Source organism: Nematolebias whitei, chromosome 11 (genome assembly GCF_014905685.2).
Source record: "Nematolebias whitei isolate Nwh7 chromosome 11, NemWhi1, whole genome shotgun sequence".
NCBI lineage: Eukaryota > Metazoa > Chordata > Actinopteri > Cyprinodontiformes > Rivulidae > Nematolebias > Nematolebias whitei.
Genome location: NC_056508.1, coordinates 39,576,389 through 39,593,173, shown reverse-complemented (window position 1 = coordinate 39,593,173; position 16,785 = coordinate 39,576,389). Strand labels below are relative to the sequence as shown.

General features: G+C 38.1%; 1 protein-coding gene across 2 annotated transcripts in view; it reads right to left on the bottom strand.

Annotated features, from left to right (window-relative positions):
• Nucleotides 1-290: 290 nt before the first annotated feature.
• gnb1a (guanine nucleotide binding protein (G protein), beta polypeptide 1a) overlaps nt 291-16,785 on the bottom strand; it is a 41,300-nt gene continuing 24,805 nt past the window's right edge. Inside the window, exons 1-11 of one of the 2 annotated variants that reach the window (XM_037684988.1) lie at nt 15,147-15,224; nt 13,841-13,947; nt 13,364-13,402; nt 13,025-13,131; nt 10,249-10,312; nt 9,507-9,669; nt 8,346-8,412; nt 7,653-7,854; nt 6,134-6,350; nt 2,787-2,902; nt 291-2,550 (exon numbers count right to left, since the gene is read on the bottom strand). In XM_037684988.1, coding sequence (XP_037540916.1) covers nt 2,796-2,902; nt 6,134-6,350; nt 7,653-7,854; nt 8,346-8,412; nt 9,507-9,669; nt 10,249-10,312; nt 13,025-13,131; nt 13,364-13,402; nt 13,841-13,897 — 1,023 coding nt within the window. In that variant the 5' untranslated portion in view covers nt 13,898-13,947; nt 15,147-15,224 and the 3' untranslated portion in view covers nt 291-2,550; nt 2,787-2,795. Of the gene's footprint in view, nt 2,551-2,786; nt 2,903-6,133; nt 6,351-7,652; nt 7,855-8,345; nt 8,413-9,506; nt 9,670-10,248; nt 10,313-13,024; nt 13,132-13,363; nt 13,403-13,840; nt 13,948-15,146; nt 15,225-16,785 lie in introns of those variants that run through there. The other variant, XM_037684987.1, reaches the window with a different exon arrangement.

The following is a 16,785-nucleotide window of genomic DNA, read 5'->3' as shown; positions in this document are numbered from 1 at the left end:
GAAGACAAGTCCTCCAGCCTCTCGCGATGATGGCTGGACATGGGCACCAGTGACCACCCACAACCCAAAAAAGAAGAAGCGGGTAAAGATGATGGATGGAAGAGGTTTCCCTTGATGATCCAAAAGTCAGTTTGGTCTCGTCTGACCTTTGGTTAGGTCAGTGGAAGTGGCCTTCAGCTCTACGCCGCAACTTAAAATTCAATCCCGATAGAAACATAGAAGCAGAAACTTAAATTTTTGTATCGGGACACGCAGGACAACAAGGAGTCAAGCAGAGATGAGCCACGCCGATTCAACAGTGGATAAGAAATTGTTTATTTGACTTAAACATAATTACAAGGAAACCAAACAGTCTGCAACATTCTAGCTTCAGTGGGAATCGCTCTAAGTGAATCACACTCAACACAGTAGGTCATCTCAAACTGCTTTTTATTACATCTTAAATAACAGTACATTTTAATATAGTTTCTATCTTGCATCCAGCTTTCGGTTGTACACTGACTGACTTGAAAATTAAATACAAAAGGTGAAAGGGGGAGCAGTGGAGGGGAGGGTTGCAGAGCTCTACAGTTATTCGATGGAGAAAGAGAAAAGGAATTTAATTAATTTTTAACATTTTTTATTGTTTTATTTTTTGCCAACTCCAGGCCTAACGCACAATTACAGCACATATTTTTTTTTGTACAGAATGTTGCAGAGAAATAACAAAATGGAGGGAAAAAAAAGTTACTACTGCTAAAGAAAGAGCGTATTTGTTTACAAGAAGGGAACAACAGAAAATTCTGCCATTCAGATGCTGCAAGATTTATTTATTTTTTACTTTTCTTATTAAAGAAAAAAAAAGAACCTGTTACAAAATGTTTCTGTAAATGGAATTTTGTTTGCTACACAAGGAATGAAAATTTATTTGTTCCATTTGGACAGCTTGTGTTTAGGCGGATGAATGTATGCACGCATGTGTGTACAATTTAAGCGTTCACGTTGCTTCTAAAATTTGTGGAATCCCTCCCAAAATATGGACCAAGTAACCTTTAATGTTGCAGGGTTCGCTTCTCGAGTGCATAGCTTTGACGTTTCGGTTGAATCATGTATGCACAGAGTAGCCAAAAAAAAAGTAAAATAGAAAGAAAAGTATAAATACCATTGTATTGATATATTCAACAGGTTATTTTCTTAAAGTAAAAACATCAAAAGGACTTAGTTCCATATGCACCTTTTAAGCAATTCTACAGCATGCGATTCTAAGAGATAACCCACCCATGGCAGACAACCAAAATCCTTTTTTTTTTTAACTTAAAAAGTTTCAATATCATTATTTTCAAACATTGATTTATACAACATGTCATTCACAGAGTAGTAACTGCATTTCCAAGCACGGAATGGGCACCTCTGTTAAAAGAAACGTCCGGATTGCAGCCAGGCTAAAGTGGAGGGAGTCCCTACTCAACCGAATCACATCACCGGGCCCGAGCACGGGCAACAGAAACTAGACGAGGGGGAACAAAAACAAAAAAGAATAATAAAAAAAAAAGGGAGCAGGGTGGATTATGATCCGATGGGTTACTCTTCATTTAATTATTCTACACTGTTGCCAGACAGAAAGGTGTAAGAACGGTTAAAATGTGTGTATTTTCTTCTTTTCGTTTTAAAAACGAGCATTCATTATCATAAACAGCATGTGCTTGGTTAGTTCACTTTTTTTTCTCTTTAGACATTATCCTATATATGCAAAGTTTAATTTTTGTGCAAACAAAGATCTGTGGACTACACAGGAAAAAGGAAACGGTAAAGTATCATGGAGCTAAATATACAGAAGGGCCAGATGTGGCTCGAGGACTCCCTGTTGAAGCTGAATTCTCTCACTTTGTTCTCCTGTGGGATAAAGCTGGACTTAAAAGAACAAAAAAAAAAAAAAAAGACATGATCTGGAGATCAATTTACTTTTCTACCTAAAAACGTTCTCTAAAACGTGTAAAGACTAGGAAAAGAAACAAAGCTTTGATCCTCATTTTAAGCATTAAACTGACAGTTCACTGATCTACCTCTCATCAACAATGCATCATCAGGAAAACATAAAAAATAAAATAAACATGGTCAAAAAGCTGTTAAGAGTTAGATCACTGTCGTGTAATACCCTTCACTCAGACCTGTGCACAATGAGGATGCGTTTGCTTTGTAATGAAGCAGTGCTGGGGTGGGGTTTTCTTATTTTTCCACTAATTACAATCCCAGACCACTTCGGAGGAAAGCACAATTTTCCCCTCCGGTCCACGTTGAAACTAAATTCCTTTAACTTTACGTTTTGTCCTTTTTGTTTGTAGCTGAATGGGTAGCAAACAGTTGTGCTCTTTTAAACGAGAAGGAGATAGAAGGAGAGAATTTTTGCCCTTGATAGTTTTTTTTGGGGTGTGGGGGTGGGGGTGTGGAGGGTGGGGTGGGGGTGTCTGGAGTCAGTATCATGGTGTTTCTCAAAAAGATTGGATATGCAATAAAATTGAACATTGTGATGTTGGAATGGTCTTGCACTCAACTTTGGAGTCTGGATGCCATCTGGAAAAGAACAAAAATGTAAGTTTTACTATTAATACTAAATATTTTATATATACAAAAAACAAAACATCTGTTAGTTCTATAAAAATCTAACTAAGAGGTTCTTTTGACTGCGTGAAAGCCGTTGTTTCACTTCCATGGTGCACCTTCATTCTTGACCGCCAGGTGGCAGCAAACACAAACTCTAGACGAGGCTCCACGAAGCTCCCTGACACCAGAGAGCTCAGACACTTTACCTTCAGATTCTAGTTCCAGATCTTGAGGAAGCTGTCCCAGGACCCTGTTGCCACTGCCATGCCGTCATCAGTCACACCCAAGCAGCTCACTCGGTTATCGTGACCGGCCAGGACACCTAAAGGCAACGACATTAAACCCAGTGGTTTTTAAAGGTAGTGAAGCTTGGCGCCTTTATACTGAAAAAACAAGACGGAATATAATAATAGCACAGATTACAGATGTTATCGTTTAAAAAAAGTAATCCTGATCTCATGCATCAACTTTTATTACCAGCTGTGCTCATATGACGTGCACACACAAGTTGGTTCAGCGTTAAAAAAACATAAATAAAAAAACTATAAATGATTAAAAAGTGCATATTTTAGCCTCTAAACAAAACAGAAGTATGGAGCAACAGTGGGATTTATAGAAAATTTAACCCACAACAAAACGTCACAAGACGGTGATGTCATCAATGTCAGGAGGAACACGGGTGACCTACGACACGCGTGTCAAACTCCTCTAACTCCAGGTAAACTGGCTGCTCCTTTTCGGTCTCCCTTGTGCCACAAAAGAATGTCATAAATGAGGAAGAGAGAAGAGACCGGGTTGTACGACTGCATTTTTCATCGAATTGTAAACTAGAAGAGGTTTATTTTTGCGCTGTGAATACGAGTGACGTGACTTCCGTAACGTTCAGCTGTTTAAGTTAATGAGCTGCGTGGTCTGAATTCAGGGAATAATGGAAGTGAAAGGTGTGTTCAGACTGTTTATTAGAATAGCTGAGCAGCATTAAGAAGTGTGTAACGAGATGTGCTTCTCCTGATCCCACCCTCAAAGACGTCTGTCAAGTATTTATATCGTCAGAGTCTTTTCGCTCGTAGATCAGGGATTCTTTCATCTGCTTTATTAGAATTCAGACATGAAGATAAAAACCTAAAAGCATAAAGTCCTACTCGACAACATACTAATTTAAGAGTCATCTAAATAGAAAAATACACACCAACCACTCTTACACCGAACTACACATGGTATAGCACCTTAATGCAAACACCCGAACTGAAGATGTTCTGTGAAATAAATTTGATATCAGACGGGCTAAAAGTTTAACTTAATCCAGTTTCCAAGTCAAAAGTCTTCAAGGACACAGTAACTCTGAACCAAACACAAATCAGAAATTTTTATTATGTTCACAAGCTCCAAATTATGAATACCAACATAACGCCATGATAAATTTCATAAGATCACTAACGAGGACAAACATTGAATTTACCCGACAATTCAAATCAAGCACATTACTGTGTGGCTTTGCTTGAGGAAAGGTTCTTGGGAACAGAGATGTCTTTCTCTCCATGTCAGGTTTTACAGGCTATTTAGAAAAAAAAAAAAAAGATCTGGACACGACATATTACAATCTGTTGATTCTGAATTGTTGTATGTGTTTACCTCCTTCAACTTAAGTTTGATAATAAAAAAAATGTATATTGACAACATCACCTTCTTGTCAGAGCTATAAACTTACCTTCAGGTAAACACCAATTTAAAACATATGCATCATTACCCCTTTGTGATTATTTGTCATATTTAAACAGAATAAACAACTTGTGACTGCATCCTGTTCCACAAACTACTGAAACAAGTGCATTCTGGTCATTTTACAGAAAGCAACATCCTCCATAATTAACCAAACAGCCGACTGCCTGACTTATATCAGTGCCTGTAGAGATGTTCTGTTACTGGTGCCTTATATTCACTTAATTATTATTATTATTATATCCACCTCCATTAGCTCATTGCTTTGTCAGTAGGTGGCCTATCAACTGTAAGACTTAAGAGATGTGTAAAATTTTACGACAAAAGTCCAATACAGAATAAACATATTTTTGCTTAGTGCCAGGCAACTGAACAAATTGTGTAGAGTAAAAAATAAACCTCTCCACACACTTCTGTTCTTTCTACGTTTCCCTCTTCAGGGGTCGCCACAGAGCGTCATCCTCCTCCATCTCTGTCGTCTGCACCCTCTGTCCTCACTCCAACTACCTCCATGTCCTCTTTAACTCCATCCATACATCTCCTCTTTGTCTTTTTCCCGACAGCTGGATTTCTAACATCCTTCTCCCAGTATACCCACTGTCCCTCCTCTGGACATGTCCAAACCATCTCAGTCTGGTCTCTACAACTTTATCTCCCAGTTGTTCAACCTGTGCTGTGCCTCTGATGATCTCATTCCTAATCTAATCCATCCTTGTCACTCCTAAGGAGAACCTCAACATCTTCATTTCTGCCACTTCCAGTTCTTTCTCCTGTCTTTTTGTCCATGTCTCTGTCTCCAGACCATACAACATAGCCGGTTTCACCACCGTCTTGTAAACTTTTCCTTTGACCTTTGCTGACACCCTTTTGATCAAAAATCACTCCTGAATCTTTTCTCCATCCACTCCATCCTGCCTGGACTCTCTTCCCCATTCACACAGACACACACACTTCATTTACAGTAATAATAACACAAATGTCGACATATTTCTGGCACACAGCTGTCTTAGTCCCTGAAACAGCTTGCTCATACGAGATATCATCATGTAAACAAGAGTTACACAGAAAGTTGGGGTGTGAATGATCCATGCGTATAAGCAGCAACTGATTCCAACTTATGCATTCTGCTCAATGCAAGTACTCATAAAATAGCAAATCCACAACAGGATGCTTCTGCACTCAATTAATCTGAAACCACTGTACATTTCCTGTTGGTATATCAAATATCACTAGACTTGCTTCATTTTCAGAGAGTCCAACAGAACCTATAACATTCACTTACAACGTTGGGAGTGTAGTTTGTTAATCAGGAAGTGAAGGTTGTGAGTTTAATATACCATGAAAAGCCTCTTTCAGAATAGATTTGCAAAGAGATTAGCAGCGATACCTGTTAAGTTTCTGGCAAAGAAGTGACAGCCATGCTCACTTTTGGTTCCCTGAACCCACGTTTATAAACTGACAAACACCAATATACTGTAAATTCTGTTTACTGCTCTCGGCGCAACTCATTACTAAATTTTTGAAAAAACAAACGGAGGTGACGGAAATCCGACTCCACAGAATGGTTTTCTACATGTTTTATTGACAAGCGCTTTAAAATAACCTGACGTTTAATTAGAAATACTTAAAGATGTAGAAGACACGTAAATTTGGCTAGCTGGTAGCAAAAGATCAAGCTTAAATTTAATTCAATTCAGTTTATTTATATATAACGCCAATTCACAACAAAGTTGTCTCAGGGCACTGAACAGAAACATTCACACACATAGAAAAGCCAGTTAATAATGAAGACTGAGACTCACTTCAGTTTTCCATCTTTTGAACCGTAGCTTACCTGCACGGTCGCCCTTCAATGTGTCCCAGACGTTGCAGTTGAAATCGTCGTATCCAGCCAGGAGTAGACGGCCACTCTTGGAGAATGCTACAGAGGTGATGCCACAGATGATGTTGTCATGTGAGTAAACCATCAGCTCCTGGTCGGCACGCAGGTCAAACAGCCTGCAGGTAGCATCATCTGAGCCCGTGGCAAAAGCATTGCCGTTAGGAAAGAACTGCAAGAAGAGAGAGGAAAGGCTGCTTTACACTCTGTGCACACGTCAATAACACAATTTAAAGCAATTCATCAACAGTGCGCAACTCTACACAGCAGAGCTAAAATGTATAATGCACTATAAATTCCTAGCAATTGTAAAAATAACAAAAAAAAGTAGTTGAAATAATATTTCTCGGACTACAAGGCACAATGAGGTGTAATATCAATGAACGGGTCCGTTTTCATGCATAAGGCGCATTAAGCGAAACAAGTTCATTTCATAATACACAAGGCGCCCTGGATTATTTATTTTTATTTATTTATCAACCTTTATTTAACCAGGCAAATCCCAATGACAACACAGATCTCTTTTGCAAAGGAGGTCTGGCGCTGAAGGCAGCCCAACATGCATGTTTTTGGTCTGTGGGAGGAAACCGGAGTACCCGGAGAAAACCCACACAGGCACGAGAAGAACACGCAAACTCCACACAGAAAGACCCCAGGTCCAACCGGGGATTGAACCCAGGACCTTCTTGCTGTGAGGCAACAGTGCTAACCACTGAGTTGTCGCGCTGCCATACAAGGCCTTAATATTATAAGGCTCACTGTCAATTTTTGAGAAAATTACAGGATTTTAAGCGTGCCTTATATTCTGAAAAATACGGTACTTTAATTTGATGCGAGTTCATGTAAGAAAAGGACTTAAATTTTACTTTTTTAGCCTAAGCTCATTCTAAAGTTAAGCAAACAAACATGGTATGCTCTGAATTCAGAATAAACATGCAAACGATTTGAAAAAAACAAAAAAACAAAACAAAACCCCAAACAACCCTGTATTTACATTTTGTTAGAACAACTTTGCAGCTAAAAGTGGATGGAAAAGTGCACCTTTGTGTGAATAATATGAGAAATGTGCTTCTAAAATCCCTACAATATCAGAAGCGTTCATTTCTTTAAAGGCATTTTACTTCAGGAGCTGGACAAACTCGAATTCTTTTTAAATACATTTTATTCAGAATTTAAGAAACTGAATTATTTTTAACTACAGCTAAAGGCTTTCAGAATAAAAGTCATCTATCTCTCTGTGCAACAAGCCTTTTCTTGCTTTGCTTTCACAGACTGGGCTTTTATTTGGACATATTTATTTTTATTTGCCCTGATGTCTAGGCCAGCATACAAATGACACTTCTTTCCCTAACTTTTACAACTAACTGCTTCTACATTTTGCCTGCAGCAGCTACATGTACATTAAGCAGCTTCACACTTGAAAATTGAAAAGATTTGTATGCAACAAGTTCTGTGTTTGTGTGCGGCCTCGTACACAGATGGCATTGATGTCCGACTCGTGGCCAGTGAAGGTCTGTCGGCACATTCCTTCTCTGATGTCCCAGAGCTTGGCCGAGGCATCGCAGGCTCCAGACACAAACAGCCTGGTGTCAGGCGCCAGAGAGAGACTCATCACATCACCGGTGTGTCCGGCAAATGTAGTCGTCTGCTGACCGGTCTCGATGTCCCACAGAGCACTGCGAGAAATGCAGAACATGAAGGTTAAAAAAATACCTCCACAAAGTAACTGCACACAGGAACTGAATTGTAGGTTTGATCCAAACAGACTCACTTTACAGAAACTCACGATGTGATGACTGAAATTACAGTTCTCTGCAAAATCACAAGTTAATATCTAAAAAAGTTAGGTCAGGTCCCCTGGACGTTCAAAAAAAAAAATTAAAAAAAAAAAATGTCCAGAGGACCCGACTTAACTTTTTTTACATTTTTCTACCTGGATTATTGAGCATGAATCAGGATATTACAAGTTAATAGTTTAATTTATTTACCCTCGCAGAAATAATGTGACAGCACAAAATAAAATACTTTTTTTTTAGCGCCGATAGTAATGGTACAAACTGAAAATTAAAAATTTTTTAAAAAACGTTTAGTAATGAAAGAAAATTAATATGAGGTAGTAAATATTGATGTTGCATTAAACAGTATTGAGTGCAATACCATAACTCACCAGGTGGTGTCTCCAGAACTAGTGACAATCTGGTTGTCATCCAGAAAGCGACAGCAGGACAAGTAACCTAAACAAAATAAAACACACCGATTACTTCATTTTGAGCTACTTCTTTCCTTCCCATTATAACCAAGAGTTAAAGATTTAATTGTTTCTCTCTGAAGAAGAAGAAGAGGCCTCATTTTAAACAGTCATCACACCCACAGAGAAGGCTATGTGAGCTTGATGTGGGGGAGATGAATCGACTAATTCACAACCACAAAAAGAAAAGAAGCTGTAGGGCATCTCCTGCTTCGTGACTTGCTTCCATAATTCATCCATTACTAGTTGGTAAAGTGTATATACCCCTCCCTATAGTTAGGGAACTGGAACTAAAATGCTGACACACTTCCTGCATCATGTGACACTGATCAGATGAATGCTCCTTGCTTAACACTTTCATTAGTTCGTAATGGTGTAAGGTTTGCTAACCATCCGAGTTCAATAAAGTTAAACTACAAGAATGGCATATTTTTAAACAGCGCTTAGGACATGGGCATTAAATAAAACATATATTTTAAAATGGCTTTTATTTACATATTCTTTTGGACACCAGATTTTGTAACGCACAAAAGCTCAAATTAACCAAATCTTCAGGTGATGAATGTAACTGTGTTCATTTTTTTCATATTTGAGTACATTTTACAATAAATTATTAAGTTGCATACTGTAACATCAAACAGAATGGTAAGCAAATAACAGCAGCAGTTCAATGCTTGAGTGACATTTCTGATCAATTTAAAATCCCCACATTTGTTTTTGACCAACAGATGTGCTGTTATCTGGTCAGTGATGCCTTAAAACTTTAGCTTACTGGACAATGTTCAGCTATTGGCTGCAACTTGAGTTGGATTTTATTGAGTGCTAAAATAAACCTAATCATGTGATTATACACCTTCTGAGGGGGTACAAGTCTTGGTACTGAGCTGTTCAAGTATTTAATTTCAATCACTCAAACTCATGACGGTGGTCACGAACATGGGTTGGGGTCGTGACTCGTTTTATGGTTCTTTAAGGCTCAACACCTAGTATAAATACGCTTTACTGGATTTATCTGACCTTTTATAAAATTCATTGAATGATGAATAAGTAGATACAAGCCAACAGAAACGTCAGGTCTACCTGTGTGTCCAGCCAGCTCACGGCTGACGCGCACATTTCCTTCACGGGTCTTCAGGTTGTAGATGGAGCAGATGTTGTCCAGGCCACCACAGGCAACATAGTTCCCAGAAGGGGCGTAGGCGCACGTCATCACCCAGGAGGAGCGCAACGGGATAGCATGGACCTGGAGGAGAGAAAGAAGATTTAATATTAGATAGTATGCAGTGACAGATGGAAGGGGAAGAGGGAGAGGAGGGCAATGTCACAAAGTCTGTCTGCAACATTAACGTAACCTTTCAAGGACAATACCCACTATAAATAGCTTTCACTTGGCAGCTACAAACACAATCAACTCAGTATTCTGTCAATTTAAACAAAGCCATCTTCTGGAAATCTGAAGGTGATAAACGCTGTTTCATATTGTCACAGTCTAAACTTTGTTTTGCTTAAAACATTATACTCCTACTATAAAATTATTCAAGTCTAATAACTTATTTGCTCTGGTTTATGTGCATTGTATTTGTGCTGTTGTTGATTCGTTCGTGTTTGAGACAGAGGCTTGATTAGAGAGTGGTTTAGTCAGACTTTTAGTATTATATTAGCTTATGCTCAAAGTCAATACATATATCCTTTAAACAAAATCTTTTAATACAAGTTGATCAATTAAGCGACATCTTTTTAAGTAATTACATCCTTTACACTGTACTTAGGCTCATTCAACCCACCGATAGTGTTAATGTAATAAAATTTGAGTTTTTTTTACCTTGTTTGTGGTGTAGCTGTCCCAAATAATGAGTTTGCCATCCTGGGAAGCACTGACCAAAAGCCTGGTAAAAAAAAAAAAAAAAGAAGATAAAAATCATCCAAAATACACAATTTAAAAATCTCAAATGTTTTGAAACGCACAGAAAAAGCTTGTTAAAGTTAAACTGGCAGACAAATGCAGCACGTCTAATTTGAAACAGCACTGTAATCTATTCCCATTATGAATATATTGTATATATTAATAATTCTATTAGACTATCAGTATGTGAATTACAGAACAGACTGAGTTGTGTTGCTTTTGTTGCACTGATTTCAAAATTAGAAAAAAATGAAGATACACTGCGGAACAGTTTCATTTGTAATGCATTTGTAGTATATTGGGAGGGGGGGGGGGTCCGTCTGTATTTATACAAGAAACTTCACTACAAACACTACATTGTCTGATATAGTGTATTGTTGCAATGTTTATATTGTGATCTCGACGTCAGCATTACAGTACTTCCCAGAACAGACGCTGCTAATCCTGATTTAAAAAAAACAACAACAAAAAAAAACTACAGACTCTCTTCTCAGCAGTTTTACTAAACAATTTGTTTACTTTAAACAGCACCTACAGGCTGTGGACAACACATTTTTACCAGGATTCTTTCCAACCTCTTATTCTAGAGAACTCTCTTCGGTACCTCTGTGCTTTCATGTGCTATCTGGGTGACTCCTACAAGAGTAACCACAGTGATGGTCCCAATGCACACAGGTTCAGCAGAGAGTGAACAAACCAAAGGCTGCGGGGACTAAGATCGTCTTAAGTACTGCACTGGCAGAGACGTGCTCACATGCAAAAATTCGCCACATAGAAAATTCAGGATAAATAGTTGTGCCCCTATTTTGTTAATGTAGGAGAATCTGATTCAACCTTTTTACAGGAAAAACAAAAAGCTAAACAAAAGATGGAGCATGGGATAAAGTTAGAAGCAGCAAAATGTGCGTACTTCAGAACCCGACTCTAAAATAACTTTTTTTGTGATCTGTAGGAGTGTGTCAGCTGAGACAACGATACGATGCGCTGAAGCACTCCTTGTCAGAACAGAGCTATGACGATGGCAAGGATGCCACTGAAGTGATGACAATCAACTGAATCAATCATCAGGTGTGTTAGAAATGCTTAGAGCAGGGCTATTCATCAAAACTGCTCAGGGGGCACAGTTTCTGAATGCCGGCAGCTCAGGGGCGAACATCCAGCAATTTTTTTTTCATTCAACCTTTATTTATACAGGATAGTCTCACTGAGTCACAAGGACTTATTCACAAGAGAGACCTGTTTAAAACAACAACAACAACAACAAAAAAAGTAAATAAACCAAGTATTACAATGATGTTATCTTTAAAATTTAAATACCTTTCACATTTGTTTGTTTTATTGCATTGAGTCATGAATGCAATAAACAGAACCCCAAACTAAGAAAAAAAAATTTAACTCATTTGTGGGTTGGACTGAAGTCCGGCCCACGGGCCACCTGTTGAATAGGTCTGGCTTAAAAGCTCTTTGAGTTAGACAAACAAGTTTAGTAGTGTGCAGCAGGCCTCCCTACACACCCCAATCTTGTTTGTGTCATTTGAAGAGAGCAAAACCAGGAAAAAAACTTAAGCTGCGTGTGATCACTTTAAGGCTTATCTATGTTGTTTTGGGGAAAAAATAAAAATAAGAAGTATGCAGCTCAAACTAACATGGATTTTTATAATAACACACTCGGGTTGCCAGACCACGTTTCCATCAACTGTGCACTTGGGTAGCCAGACCACGTTTCCATCAACTGTGCCAAGTATTGGGTTTTAAAAAGTGTTTTGAAACATTTGTGCAATTTTAAAATGTGGAATAAGTACTACACAGTCTGGGGGAAAAAAATCATATACTTAAAACACTTTTATATTTGATTGGGTGTAAAACAACAACAAAAAAATATTCCCAAACTCACGTCAATAAATAATTCTAGTCTAACAATAAAATAAACTAAAGCACCAAAACAAAATTGTTGCCTCTGTTGATGGTTACATGTTTTTCATGTATTGATCATGTATTTCTTGTACTCATCAACTGAGCCCTTGAACGAGAACAAAAATGACAAAACAACCAGGAGTAAGTTACTGTTTTCATTAGGATTGAGGTAATAACTATATTCAAGCTTTCTGTGCCAAACGTTTGCATTTGATTTTCATCGCCTCAGTAGCTTAATCTCTTCAGGAATTTATGGTGATCTAATAAATACCCACACACCACTGGAAGAAGGTGAAACAGCAAAAATGCAGCAATCTAACTTTTCTTTCCTCAGGTATGCGACGACGTAAATAAAAAGGCAAGTAGTTTACAACAGCCTCTATGTGGACCAATACTGACCAGCACCACTGTGGATACATTTTGCAAAGAAAAAAAAAAGTGAATAACTTAATTCTTTATGAAAAGTGAGGTTTATAGCTTATCTCCTTGGTGACCAGCCATAACACTTGGTTTAAAAAAAGGCTGACTCCATTTTGAGTATTTCCCTACCCACATCACATCTCAATGCACACAAACACACTAAAGTGTAGACACATCGAGATCAAGTGACTTGCTATTTTAGGAGGAAGACTGATGCAAGCTACAAAAAATAATTTGACAGAGACCCATAAAAGAAAACCCCTCAGGCCAGGTTTTATATTTACTGCATGTAGGCAAAGAAGACTGAGTAAAGGGCATGAAATGTTTGATTATTGGGAAGAATGGAGTTGAATGAGTTCACCTTGAGTCAGTTCCCCAGTGCATGGCATAGATTTTAGCCAGATGCCCTCTCAGCGTTCGTCTAGTGCGCATCTGAATTCGGCCAACAGGGTCAACGTTAGCTGTGATCTAAATAGGAACAAAATAAAAGTAGAGCTACTTTGAGAGAACCTTGACAATATTTTGTGTTGTGTACACAATCTTTACGAAGTAGTTTGTTGAAAGCTCTTTTTAAAAACAATGTCCTTTGTGAATACCTTGAAACACATGAAGCTGATTTCAATACATATTTTATAGCTTAACATAAAATGATAGATTCACAATCATGCACAATGTACGTTATTTTGATTTTATTTTTTACCTGAGACAGGGTAGCATCTGCACACGCTTTCCTGGCATCCTGAAACAAAATGATACAATCAGTATTCCAATTAAAATTTAAATTAGCGGAAAAGTTGGCATTAGAATTACCAGACTATTAAAACTTGGTGGTATGCAATGAGAAGCAATTTAAAACTAATAATGTGTGTTATCATTCTAATTTGACTCTGGCACCGACTGTTCAACAGCAGCAAATTTCAATGTACGCATTGATGGCACACAAGTGGAAAAGATACATGGAAACATTGAACTGAAAAGGATATTAATTTACTCCTCATCTTGGCGCATAAATAACTCGTATGGTGGTCAAAATGGGAATATTCCTTCAAATATCTTTCATAGATCAAAATATTGTCAGTTGGTTTGTTTAACTCATGACAAAATGTACTGGTTTGGTTTCCAACTGAACAGCATAGAACTACAGCAGTGGACCTGCAGATGTAGGAAAGGGACTTACTCTGATCTGGTTCTTGAGTTGCTCAGCCTCCTGGCGTAGCTGATCCAGTTCACTCATTTTCCTCTGCTAATGGTGTGCTTTGCTCCGCCGCCTAGACTCTTGCTGATCTATAGAAGACAAGATAGAAAAAGCTCAACGTGAATGTCAAACACGTCACACTTTCGATCTGTAGCAATACACGAAGTTAGACTGAACTAACAATTTTGAGCACCACATTATATTTACGCTACCGCTCATTGTAGGAACGTGCATCTTTCTTAAGTTAACAATTTATGGACAATAACTTCAGCAAAATGCAGCCGAAGATCAGAGTTTTTCATAAATCCGTTCCATGCAGCTCAGACAAAGTGAAAGCGAATCACTTTTGAGACAGCTCAAGACTTGTCCTTGCCAGCTTGAAACTGTAGCCTAGCAACAAGCTCTATGCAGCTTCTTAAGGCTTAAGGTAACAAATTTGAGCATGATGGTGAATGGTTTTACTTTTTCCTCCCAAACAGCAAACCTTTGGGCAAACATCTTGGAACAATCGAGGAGGAATGCAATTGCTCAAATCTATAAAAATAAATAAATCCATTCCTGCACATTCGAGCACAACATACCTCTTAATTTTCAAAATACAGTAAGGATCAGGTGTACAGCCATCAAGAAACAACCAAGTCAAAAGACCACCCAGGGGTTTGCTGTACTACTGTAGACCCAAGGTGTTCGGAGGTGTAGGGTTTGTTAATGCTATCAATGCTTGTAAACTCTAAACTCCCTTTCCAATGTCATCCCTGTAATCCTGGGACACAGTTGATTCAGCTCCTCCAGCCAAATCCGGTTAAGACAAAACCTGCTGATGATCCTAAAAGCAGTGGCTATCCCGCTGACCCCAATCCTCTGGTTGACGCTTTTAACACATACTTTCACTACCCATAAAAAGTTTTGTGCAAAGGAAAATCATATCCCAATAAAACTGAACTTGGGCTCAAATGCTGGAAGGCATCCAACAAGGTTGAGTCAGGTCCTCTGGACTCTGGACAGATTCTTCTTTGTTGAAACATTTCGTCTGGAAGGCATGTTACAACACGCAACACTTAAAAGAATCACTACTGATCGATGCAAGTATGCAAGCCATGTTAAGACGCTAAACTTTCCCTTCACTACAGCTTCAGTTTAAAATTGATTTAATCTCCTAAAATAAAAAATCGTATCAATTCTCCAACATCACCAGTTCCAAGAACCATCCGTCGTATGAAATAAAATTGGTCTTTTCTTAAACAATCTTGATTGGTCAAATAAAATAAACACTGAAAACACACCTTACCTCACTGTTTCTGTGTGTTTAGATTCAAGCTCTTCCTCCTGAAGAGTGTTGAGACCTTCTGAATGAACACTTTATCCTACATGTGCCTGAGATCTTAGCAGCTCCCTGTCACCTGATTGGCCAATGCTATCTCAGCAAGGCTCCTTAGCACCCTAATCTTTGTGATAAAAATATGTTGGTGCATAATTATTAATGTCTTCTTTTTGATACACACCTATATGCGGAGTAAAAAGCAAAAATATTTGTCATTTTTCAAAACAAAAGGGTCTGAAAAAGTTAAAACATGAACACATTATTGACCTTTAGAAAAGACTGGATTAGGTCAAGGACTGCTGTGCTACAATTAAAGTAAAGCATGTTGGTGACGGCAACCCACGTTTATTAGAAACAGCATTTCAAATTTAAGCATCTTTGTTGATTTTTATTTCACAATGCCAAAGTTACAAAATATTCTTGGTAAAATAGTTAAAGACAAAGGCTAAATTATGTGACCTAAACAGTTTTGAAACCAGCCATTAGGGTACAAAGTGAACAGCACCCACAAGTTGAGCAGAAAAAAGAAAAAGCAAACAAATTTTTTTTTAATTAAAACGGGTGCGTCTCATTTAGCTTATTCATTTGCTTAAGATTAGAAACCAATCAAACAAGCACGGACATTCAGACATTTTGTCAAAGACTAATTTTAGATGAGCACAAACAATATGTGATGTGATCTACTGCAAAAATATTGTACTTTAAGGACTTTATAAACCTGTTATGAACTGGGGTATCTGCACATGTGTGCAGGTAATTTGTGTGCTGCACCAGGTGTTAATGGGTTAAACAAGACAAACGCGTGCTCGGTTGGCTGAGGTCAGGTGATGCTTGAAAGACGTCAGGAAAATTCCCCATCTTCCCTCTTCTTTCTAAAAAGAATGTATAAACGTAACTGTGATGGGACACCCCGTCACTCCTTCAAAGCATTTTAGCATTTAGTCAAAGTGTTCTATATTTTTTATAATTTATTTAATAATTTAAGACTTTGCATAATAAAAAGTATAAATGTTACTTTCGTCAACGACTGATTTCAAAACTACTACCAAAGATCCTAAAATAAATCAGAAATCCTTACTGATTATCAGTATTAGCACAAGTGGTGTGATTGAGAGAAATCTTTTTCCTATTCTGCTAGTGGTGGGAGTGTTGAAGCCACTGGCGGTGCAACAGATAGAGCCTCTTCTCTGCCGCCTTCTCTTTCTACCAGCTATTTTTAGTTAGGTGCAGGGGGAGGAGGAGAAAGAGGAGGAGGGAAGCAGACTTCACATTTTCCAGCCACTCCTATCAGCTCCCACATCTCGAGTGCAACAGTGACAAGGAGAGAGGAAGTGTAATTCGACTCCATACAGACACACACTTCATTGTTATTTCTTCCTCCCGAAGAGCAATAATCACCACCTACTTTCACACCATTTTAATTTAGCCTAAAATGTTTAGCATGAGCTTCCTTTACAAGAGTACAAGATAAAAATAACTTGTTTAAAATTAGATTTTTTTTTGCTAAGTCTAGAAATAAAATTGTGCCTATCATGCATCATCATATCATGTATTTCAACTCAACTTAAAAGCATTAAGGAAATAAAAACACACGTCACATCTCTCC